Genomic DNA, 11,818 nt, shown 5'->3' with positions numbered 1-11,818 from the left:
TATTATTTTGAATTCCAATTGCAAAGGTTTATTTAAGGCCACGCCAATGTGTACACGGAACCTCGGTTTTTCTTCCCATTCGAACGATTATACGTTGTCCCTTGTCGGGCCCTTTGCTCTACCACTGACAAGAGAGGATCACGCCGGAAAATCCCAATGAACTTTCTGGGCCAACACCGAGATTGTACACGGGACCTTCAAGGTAAGCCCCAAAATAATCTGGTAGCAACACCAAAAAGGTCGTTCTACTAGTACGACCCCTTTAAATCCTAAAATTTACTAAAAGCAGGGTAAAACCGGATCAAATAAAAAAAAACCCAAACTCGTTATTCCATTATAAATAATTTTATTTCAATATACAATATAGCACATTTTAATATATTATTATATATAAATAATATGTATAGATTATTTACATTTCTTAATGACTAGTTGTTATATTTAAATAATGAATAATCAATTAATATCATCAAACCACATTTATAATTAATTGAATTTATATTCAATATGAACATACAATAAATAAATGCATAATTTATATATTTTATCAAATAATTCAATAAAAGATTACATATTACAAATTTTTGGACGATATATAATTTAAGTATATTTTGAAATAAGATATATTTGAGCCATATTCAATAAATAGTCTTAATATTAACTTGCATATTAAATATTAAGAGTTTAAATATATTACAATTAAGTATACTCTGCCGCTGACGTTTAACACATTTAGAAAATATATTGAAAATAAGGAATAGTGCAATACATTTACAATATGTAACATAATTATTTTCTGATTGTTTCCTAATTGATTTTTCTGAATTTTCTAAAATTTAAAATACTTTGTGTATTTACTAGGTAATAGCTGAAGGTCATGAGTTTGTCTTTAATTTTATAAATTTTAGAACTAAATGGGGAGAGAATACCAGAGAATATATAAACCATTTTAAAGACTTTATGATTTATAATTTGAGAAATGTATCTTTAATACAGCATGTATCATGTTATAAGGTTGATTAATAATTGACTTATTACAGTCACAAGATACTGTTAATCATTGAAAACGAGTGATTTATCCTGGTAACAGATACTCCATTGCCTTAAATTGACTCGATATTTCACCGCTTTGCCCTGAAGTATTAGTCATCTTGATACGACCGTCTTAAATCAAACATAGATCATTTGGGGCTCTTATTTATAACGGACACTAGTGCTTCGACATAACATCGCCAACTATCTCTACATCAAGGCACTTACGAACCCGATAATTGTCTCTATGCCATGTTTGAACACACAAGTCGGCTAACTTGATAGGAAATCCAATTTACTAAGCGTCAGATAGCTTTAAGGATTTCGCTGAATACATCGCGAGACAAAATTAATTGTAGAATATTTTTCTTGTCCCTTCCTTCCGCTGCCTTAGATACATATCAGCAATGGAACTCTATAGAGGCGGAGATACGAAAATCGGTTATTGATCCGCCATTTAAATCTGTCCCTGTCGACGAACATTTCCTTCCATTAATTTTGCCGACCTTAGATGATTCAATTTGTTTTAGAGATAAGACCTACTCGATTAAAGGCCCATTTCACTCTAAATTCACATTTAAGAATCCGGGCTCCATTCGTCAATAATATCACATCTTAAATCTAGAATATCCCTGTTTTTCTCCTTCATAGTTTTCAATCACATGGTTTCTAGTCCTGAATAGAAGAAGAAACAAGTCTAACTTGATTCTCATGAATAATAGGCTCCTAGATGAGAGGTCATGTGACTAGGGTGATGAGACATGGCGTGGTTTGGGATGTTGTGGTAGAGATTAGCACTGCTAGCTGATGACCAGTAACTTGAAGGCGATGCAAAAAGTCCCGAGGTAGATGACGGCATGGGAGTATGTGTGTTCATAAAGTTCAGTTTAGGATTGTGGTAATGAGAGGACATGAAAAAGTCTTGTTGATATTTGTAAGCTGTAGGATCGCTGGTCTGGGGCTGCATGGCTTGAGCAAGTCCTGCGAAGTCAAATTTATAAGCATAACGCTTGCCATGAACTTTGGTCATAATATTTTTGTCGTAGTAGTAACGCAGAGCACGACTGAGTTTGTCGTAGTTCATATTTGGTTTGCTTTTCCTTTCACCCCATCTTCTAGCCACTTCATCAGGGTCGCTTAACTTAAATTCACCATTGGTGCCTTCCCATGTGATGTATGCCGAGTTGGCGCTGTCTGAAAGTAGTTCCAGTAAAAACTGCCAAAGCTGGATTTGACCACTTCCTGTAATAACAACATATAATCGCATTTGAGTATACGTTGAGTTCATTTCTTTACAAACTCTCAAAGAACCAATGATAAAAATAAATATTCCCTGGATCCTACTCGCTCAAAGGGGGATATGTTAATACATAGGATTAGGCGGATTCATTGATAAAATACGAATGGTTTCAAAAGTTTCTGTAGATATGGAATTGGATTGCATGACACCACCATAATCACACATTAAAGAGTTTAGTGGGCTATAACCTAATACAAAATTTTAGAACAATATGACAAAGGCAAACAGATTAAGAGTATCGTGCAAGCAAATGGTTATTGCGTGCTAACCCGCACTATTCTACCCTCCTATTTTAAGACAATTTGTAATGAACAATAATTCCAAATTAAACGCCTTTCTGCCATAATAACCAACAAGATTACCATTTATCTCTTTTCATTGCAAATAAATTCACATTTGACTTTATTAAGAAGTAAAAATCGCATTTTGACAATCGGTTTTGTTTCTGGACTTTTAGAAAATTCCGATAATGGATAAAGCTGAAATAGTTAGGAATCAATGATAGGGATATTTCTAAAGGGTCGTTAGGTAATTTGTGTGCACAAATCCAGAGAATACTTTAAAAGTTCACCATAAAAATAATGCTACGAAAGACGACACATTTACGCTTGACCAACAGATTTTCCCCGTTTACATTGCTATGCAATAACCTTTCTCGGAACCGTTAAAGTCCAGTCCCCCGTTCATATGTTACCCGAATGAAACACAAATTTTGTCCATTCACTGTTTTGAAAATTAACTTATGTTAGTGAGGATAATAAATAAATTAATCAAAATGTATTAGTATTTTTAGTGAATTGATGCCTATCTCGAATCGGATAACAGTTTCAGAATTGATACCGTTTACACCATGAAAATTTAACCCTGCCGTTTTCCAAACGGTTCCAAGACCACCACATTTCAGAACGGAACACTGGCGTTTGAACCCCTTAACATTACGCAATTTTCAACAGTTCCGTACCCGACATGCAGATAGGTATTCTTTACCTTTAGTTTTAGTGTCAATGGAAACATGTACATGTATATTAATTATGGTATATTATGTATATTAATTTTCAACAGTTCCGTACCCGACATGCAGATAGGTATTCTTTACCTTTAGTTTTAGTGTCAATGGAAACATGTACATGTATATTAATTATGGTATATCCATCCGAAATCACACACATTAAAGGGTCTCAATAATATATATGTACATTAATGTATAGATATGTTTATCAAAAGAAGTCCAAATGTAAAATAAGTAAAATATTCATAGCATTTTCAGGAATAGATTGATTAACGTCTTAAACCACAAAAACATGATCTACCAAACAACTATTATCCGTCTTGTTTAAATCTGATCATTGACTTTTCCTAGGTCGATATAAGTCAGTTATCATGTTAAATCTCAGTCTCTATCGATCTAGAAGTTTACCTTATTCAAAGAACAGAAAACAAAGTCAGTGTTGTCTTAAATACGTGAAAGAAAAAAATCTCTAGATATTTTGATGCCTTACGTTTACAAGCATACATCTTTTTAAAAAATACCAAATAACGATTTTTCTATTCGTGCATAAGTTTATTATCGATAGATGCCACTTGATAGGAACAAAAGCTAATGGAAATAGGTACTTATACTTTACCCAAATCAATAGTCTTTGTTTTAAATATTGACTCGTTTTGCGCAATGCGCAATGGGTAGCCTGATAATTAACCACTGCTTTTACGTAAATCCTATATGTTCTCGGATTTGTTTGTAATTAATTTATTTGTTTATTTAATTTTGCAAAGATTTTTAGAACCTTGAGTTATATACATAAGTGATTACAAAATAAGCAATCCAATATCTTTATTTATTTATTTTTTGCGCTTTGGTTTTCGATACTATATAAGTATCCGGTAAAATATAAAAAAACGGCTATATCAAACAAAAGATAACAAGAATCGAATTGGTAAATGTTAATATTACTTGACATTGTTTAAAATACAAATGTTATGTGCCAAGTATAGAATAGTTCATTCATAGTAACAAATTAGTTCAGGTTTCGAGCTATATGTGTAATACTTTATTCGTTTTAAATTCCTTATTACAGTTACTTTCCGAAATTATACCCAATAACTATACTGATACCAGTCCTCCAACTTATAAGTAATGTATGTAATTATACATTCACTACTTTGTAATTATCTACAGACTATCATAGTACGTCAATTATATTTTATATATTACATACTAAATTAAACCGGTGAAGTCTTTGTTTTAAAACCCCTTTTCATATTTATTAAAAAGAAATTCATTAAGGAATTAAACATTATACAATGTTATTGTTTTACCTACATAACCTCGTGTTGTTTATTTCATGACAATCATGTAAAGGCCTAAATCGGCTATAGACGTCAAGCTTTATATAAATAATTGTAAAATAATATTATATTTTAAGGTTGTTTTATTAACGTAATTATTAAACTGTTATAAAAATATTATTAAGATCATCTTCTGGGGTATTTTGGGAAGCCATTCAATCAGAAGTAGTAGCCGAGGATGGGAAAATAAAAGGTATGATTAGCCACGAACATTATTTTAACACTATTATTCAAGCGGCTTTTTCAAAGGATATCCTAGGGTTAATTCAATATAATATTATCGACTATCTAATAACTCTATCCAACAAAAGTCCTTTATTTTTATTGTAATATATAAATAAACACGGCTTATTATCTCAGGAATCGGATGTTCAGTCTGGGTCTACTGCAGATTACATTGTCAGTTTTATAATTTAAAAAGTAGGACGTTAAACCCCATTTCATTCATTCATTCAATTATAATTAAATGGGTCATGGTTAAACATAATCAAACATGTACCAAGTTTATGTAAAAAATACCGAAAAATCACATTAATTTGTCCTTTTCTTATATGCTGGCAGCGAATACTTATGTACGAGGAGAGTTTTGTGTCCTGTTATAGTGTTACCCTACCAACGACGCAGGCCCTAGATAATGATTAATTATTTATGCGATGAGCAAACGTTTTGGATCAAATTAGCCAAATTGTGGATGGTATCAATTAGTATTGAATAGATCTACATTTCGTTTCTTTGCCCTTCTCTGTAGGCAGACAAATTTGCTATCCTCGACATTGGAGTTTCAGACATCAAGAGTTAAATCTCATGCAGAATATAAAATGAACAGCCCAGAGATATATTTTAAAGGTTGCATAATACCCTGTAAAAATCAGATGTCAACTTCTTTTTTAAAATTAAGAACAAAATACTATAGCCGTAAGGATTTAGCATTGAATAGCATCCATTGACTATTGGATCATCTTCAGTCAATAATGGAAAGCTATCTATAGTCACAATATGTTTGTTCAAAAATAGATAATGTGATATTTTAATGGACATTCCATTAATCAGTACATGTATTTGGATATACAGCTGTATTAATAACTAACATTTGACTGAAATTAATTATACAGCCTGCAGATTCTTAAAATATATTTTAAACTTCATCATAGATACTCATGATACTGAATACACCATAGATACTCATGATATTGAAATAGATAGGTTTAAAGTGGGTTCAACACCACAAACAGATTGAGAATCACTGATGACATTCGCCATAGAATTCCAGATACTTTATTGTACCTATCAATTTCAGTATAAAATATAACAAAACTATCGCGAAGGCATTACGTCCAGAAATTGCAATCGTAATGTCTTAGAAACACCACTTTCCAAAGACATTCAATATTGTTTACACTTTGGTTAAATATTGAATATAAACTATCACACTTTTTGTTGGGTGAATACAGTAGGACGTTAAACCCCATTTCATTTCATTTTCATTTCATTTTGTTGGGTGAATAAATCTATTATTCACCCATTTATTAACGGATTAATGATCTATTAATATATATTTACTATAGTATTAAGCCAATTTGTATTCAATATATATAGAATATCTTTGGGAAGTGGGGTTTTTTTTCTAACACGTTATGATTGCAAATCCTGGACGTAATGCATTTGCGATAGGTTTGTTTTAAAACTTCAAAAATCAAATTCTTAACTGCGAAAATACCATAAGACTACTGTAATTAATGGTCGGTTTCACAAATTGGTTAAATGAGATTTGTACTAATTTACATATTACTGATAAGAATGAATCTTTCACGTTTCATTTTCTAAATTTTACTTTGAATACAAATTCTCTTAAATAGTATAGTAAATATATATTAATAGATCATTAATCCGTTAATAAATGGGTGAATAATTGATTTATTCACCCAACAAAAGGTGTGATAGTTTATGTTCAATATTTAAACAAAGTCCAAACAATAATTCCTACACTTAATCAAGATGTAAATAATAATCACGATACTTAATAATGCCAGTTTATGAAGCGATATTGGAGAGATTCGGCCTTAATTCCCTCTTTGTTCCATTGTTTAGGGTATTTATCGATAAAATCTAGGAACAATACTACAAAGCTTGGAATCTCTTTATCATCTGATTTAGTTGAAGGTTTATCACCGATAAAAATCTAATCAATGAACAATTAATAAAAAAAAAATGCGTTCAACATTAACTGAATTGACAATAGTTTTCAACTTTTAATTTCTTGTGTTTGACGGCTATTTCTTTTCTTTTCTAATTTATCAATTTTCCTAATCTTAAATATTGATTTTCATAATTTATTTTAAAAAATGGCATTTATTCACTTTATATCTCGGACTTATTTAATATAGTGGTTAATTTTACTTACTCATTTTTTAGATCATATTTTTTGATATTTATAGTCTCAAAACATAAAACAAAGAACCAAACAGTATAATATATATATCTATATATGTTTTTATTATATATATCTATATATATATATATATATATAACAAAAACATAAGATAATTGTATAATTTATCATTTTAATTTTTGTATTGTTAATAGTTTTTAAAAAAGTGACCTGTTTGATTTGTTTAAAAATTTAAAGTGATGATTTGATTGAATTTTGAGTTGAAAATGTGTTTTCGTTAACATCTTAAGTATGCGATTAAGTCCGCGATGAAGACTTTGCTTTCGACAGTCGACAATTAAAGACAAAATGAAATTCAAAATTTGTAAACGTATCGACCATTGCTGAATCTTGCGAAATAACATTTGTTAATTTTATAATTAATCTTAATTTTTTATTTGGATCCAAATCAAAGATTTTTAACACCTTTAATGATTTAAATTTATATTCCATAAGCTGTAACATTATCTATTTTCTGTTATGTTGTGTTATTAATTGATTCAATCTATAATCACCAAAACTCATTCCAATCAGCCACACATGAAAAATGTACGTACCTTGAGGTCTCCATGGAGTATTTGAAGAATCTAAAGGTGATTTGCCTATACCTTGTAATGGATTTGGGTGGTAAGCTGTAACAGAAATACATGGCATAAAAGTGACAGAAATAACAGGAATATCAGTGCCATCGTTAAAATTCTAATCTTCAAGTATAAACTGACGACATGATTTCAAATTAATTTTTAAAATATTGAAAGTAATGGAATTTATAAAGTAAACCAATATAAAATAAAATAAGCAATTTATATAATTGATGGTATATTTTGTATGAATTTTAAAATAATGTGATGCGTTAATAGTACGGGTTCTGAAAAACGTTAGAATGCTAGAAATTGTAACATAATTTCACATTGTCGACAACTTTTAATGAGAACGTCAAAAGGCATTAAAAGCTGTATACTACGTATAGCGATACTGATTCCTTTAAACGATACCATTGGTAACCTAACTTTCCAAGTAAAGACTATTAACAAAAGGAAATGTAAAAAAAAATTCCAAATTTGTAAGAATTATAATTAGTTATATACTTAACTTTATATACCAAAATTAAAGAACAAAGAAGATAAAATGTATAATAATTATTTATATTTGTTACAGGTTCGCTAAAATTCTACAAATACATCACAGTCAATTCTTTATTGACATTTAATATCTGGTTCACAACTTAAACCATAAACTGTTAACTTAATAATGATATCCCTTAATCCACAAAAATAACAACACGGGTCGATTAATAAAGTCTGGAATCGGTAAACATTAAGTGACCCCTTGCTATATTGACACGACAAAAGCCCCGGGCAAAAAATTAGGGGTCATTTTACAGAAAGGTCGCGGTGAATTATATGTGCATTGAAGACGACTAAGGCATTCAGTAAAATGCACGGTGATGGGTTTGACAGTCAAATAAATACTAGGTGAAAACGCTACTCCGATTTGTCCGTTCCACTTGAATGAAATTCCATAAAGAAATATCTTTTATAGGGGTGTAAATAGAAGAGTCTATTGCCCTTATTAATTCCACCCTCGACTAAATGCGCGTGCCACACACGTGAGCGAACACTTATAATGACAGTATTTGGGTAGAAATTTACGACGTTTTGACACTTCTAAAATCTAAAACGATGCCTTTAAGACCCATTTGATACCATGATACATATGTCACGTGGCGGTAATGATTAATAGGGCTGCATTAGGACAGAAATATGAAATTCATTATATTCTATAAACACAGTGTGAAATATAGACCTTACAACAAGTGAACTAAATGACATAAATGGATGATATTAATCTCAAACCTTTTTATTATAATAAAAAAATAAGAACATAGATCTCATTGCGTATGAAAAGAATGAACTCATTCCAACTAAACCAATCTTAAAACGATTTTACAGGTAACTTTTATAATAAATATCTTAACATTATTTAATTTATTAACTTATAAACCACAATTGCTAAAATTCTAAAAATTATATAAAACAGCTAATCGAATAAACATATGTCATGTACATGTATATTCCTTTATTTTGAATCTAAATGTATGCATTAAAATAAATAATATATTTTATAAACTTACCCCTTATATTATTTTTAGTTGAGTATTTTCATTTGAAAATGGACGATAATATTTACTATCGTAATAACAAAGTGTTAAACACTTCTTTCAGATATAGATTTAAAACAATAAGAAAAATATCTTTATACTGAAAAGCTTGGTGAATTTAATGTTACGGAAAATTATTACAATGTTATCTGAGAATTTAAAATAGCGAACGTGTGTTATCACCGAGATTAGACACACAAGAACGTGATGTCATTTATCTCAAATCTTTATATTTAATATAATTTTTAATATATTATATAGATATATTTAGATAATAGATGAGGCATTACATTAATGGTTAAATATGTATGTTGTTTAAAGGCGATTATTTTCATTTGGTCGACGTATTACAATACACATTATTCATCTATTTGATTTTGCCGAACTTAATATAAAAGAACAAATTCATTTATCGAATCAAAATAAAGGAGGGAAATAATTTTTCTTACCTTGATTTGGAGGTGTTGATTGAGGAGTCCATGCTGTTTTACCATAGGTTGGATCTGTAACAGAAAGTAGAAATATATTACTTTCAGGAATTATTTAGAAGTAAAGACACACATTGTAGGTAACGTAAAATGTAACTGTATGACTTATATAAACTTTAAACTTTACGTATATTGTACTGTAGCATTAGTATATTAGCTGACAAATTTCCAAACTTTGACAATTACAAAGAAAAAAGAAACCAACAGATATTAAATAATGATTGTCAAAAATAAATATGTTAGAATCCCAATTCTATTTGTCTGCCGTTGAAGTCATTGATTACAAAAATAATTCTAGTCCACGTAACTGTAATAATAGCATTACAAGTATAGTGATAAAAAACATGTCCGTTATTCTTCAAGGCGGAAAACAATTTAAAATTACATCCTTAAGAAAATGTCAAAGAAAGAGACGTTACTTAAAAATTAGCACCGAAGCAATGTTCTACTCTTGTTAAAATGGCATTATTGTGTATCCTTGGAAACTCCGGTAAGAGCTGTAAAAAAAGGAATGTAAATTCCTCGGAAAACGGAAACGTACCGGGAAACATCATATGGCCGGGTATACCAGTGAATGTACACGCCCGGTAGTAGTCTTGTTGTTTCAAACTCTGCATCCTGTTCGACGCCGGTACTATAAGAAATAAACTTGTTAAGGCTTCTCTCTTCCAATAAGTGCTTATGTATCTAATAATTGTCCTACAACCTCGCTTCCGAAAAAGCCACACTTTAATTTCCCCTCGGAACTGCTCGCTCTCCTTATAACCGGTTACAAGGCAACTTTCCTGGAAATTGGAAGGAAACTTTCAAGTTCTGATTTTAAATTCGGTTCCGCATTGGTTTGCTATGGGTTAAGGAAACTACTCATTGATTGATCAAGAGAGATATTTATACTAAAGTCATGTTTAATCAAAAACCAATCACGACAGCCAATCAACGCTTCAATTACACGCTTGTCGTCGGCCAATGGGCGGGGACACTGGCGCTAGTCATTGTAATGGCGGCTTTTACTGACAGCGTCGCTATAGTGACAGAAAAACGCACACGTGCACATTTGTTTACATCGCATGAAACTGACAAGCGTAAAGCGAAGCATGACCAAATCAAAACTATGCATTAATGGATAATATGGACTGTTTTAACACGACATCTAGGGGCCTATCCATTGTGTAGTTTTCTTCTTGGCAGAAATAACCGTGCTTTTACACGAAGGATCCAAGGTATTTATTTGTGAAGAAAGATAAATATAAAACAATGTTTGTATATTGTTTGGTATTAATTGTAAAGCCCAAAACTTGCTAAAAACAAAAACAAAACCCTACAAAACACGCTAAGATTACATTTAAAGTATAAAAGAATAAAAAATTCAATGTTTTTGTAAATTGTATTGAAAATATAATATATTTCGTCGATAACAAATCGCAGTAGGCCTACATTGAAATGCACACACGTGCGTCTTGTCCTATGAATTTGACATCTTACTATTTTTTACAAACGGATAAAACAAAACCCAGAAAGCTGAAAGGAAAAGATCATTCTATATTAGTATGGCTTCTCACTTTTATCTTAAACGATGTTCAAAGGCATCTACTTTCATTTGAAAAATGTACATTAAATAAAATGGAGTACAATGGATCTTCAAACAGACTTTTGACCATAATATAATTATTAAAAAAAAATTCTATGAAAAAAAAGACACTGGCAGCTACATTAAGATAACCAAAAACTTCTTTTGAAGATTTTAGAGATAAGAAAACAAAATGACAAAATTTCAGACATAACAAGATTAAAAGTAAGAATCATGGTTCCCAGCATCTCTTGTCTTTACGTCATTGGTTTTGCGTTGATACTCTGCGGTAGGCGTTCTATTGTGTTCTATTGTGTAATTAACTTCGTTGAAATCAGAGCTCAACAAATTAAGAAAAATGAATTAAGTCTCGACTATCACTATTGTTATTAATTACATAGGAAAGAATATCCATTACTAAGGCGTGAAATTTGTTACCTTTTAGAATAATAATGTAATAATTCAGAGTCAATATCGCATGCACCTGTCATTGATT

General features: G+C 30.6%; 1 protein-coding gene across 1 annotated transcript; it reads right to left on the bottom strand.

The window, feature by feature from the left end:
- Positions 1 to 572: 572 nt before the first annotated feature.
- LOC126814872 (transcriptional regulator ERG homolog) lies at positions 573 to 10,596 on the bottom strand. Its single transcript, XM_050540305.2, has 4 exons — positions 10,297 to 10,596; positions 9,717 to 9,770; positions 7,664 to 7,738; positions 573 to 2,274 (listed from the first exon to the last, which is right to left on the bottom strand). Exons 1-4 carry the CDS (start codon positions 10,370 to 10,372, stop codon positions 1,742 to 1,744), a joined length of 738 nt encoding a protein of 245 aa, XP_050396262.1. The 5' UTR covers positions 10,373 to 10,596; the 3' UTR covers positions 573 to 1,741.
- Positions 10,597 to 11,818: the final 1,222 nt, after the last annotated feature.

This window comes from Patella vulgata, chromosome 3, assembly GCF_932274485.2.
Source record: "Patella vulgata chromosome 3, xgPatVulg1.2, whole genome shotgun sequence".
Taxonomy (NCBI): Eukaryota; Metazoa; Mollusca; class Gastropoda; family Patellidae; genus Patella; species Patella vulgata.
The sequence above is the reverse complement of the archived record's forward strand: the minus strand, read 5'-3'. Positions and strand labels throughout refer to the sequence as shown.

What these genes read in the sequence shown, in the direction of transcription:
- LOC126814872 (XM_050540305.2), bottom strand. Translation starts at nt 10,372, where the DNA reads ATGCAGAGTTTGAAACAACAAGACTACTACCGGGCGTGTACATTCACT. An exon ending in CGGCCATATGATGTTTCCCG is followed by an intron (nt 9,771 to 10,296) that starts GTACGTTTCCGT and finishes TTTCTGTTACAG; the next exon opens with ATCCAACCTATGGTAAAACA. An exon ending in ATCAACACCTCCAAATCAAG is followed by an intron (nt 7,739 to 9,716) that starts GTAAGAAAAATT and finishes TTTCTGTTACAG; the next exon opens with CTTACCACCCAAATCCATTA.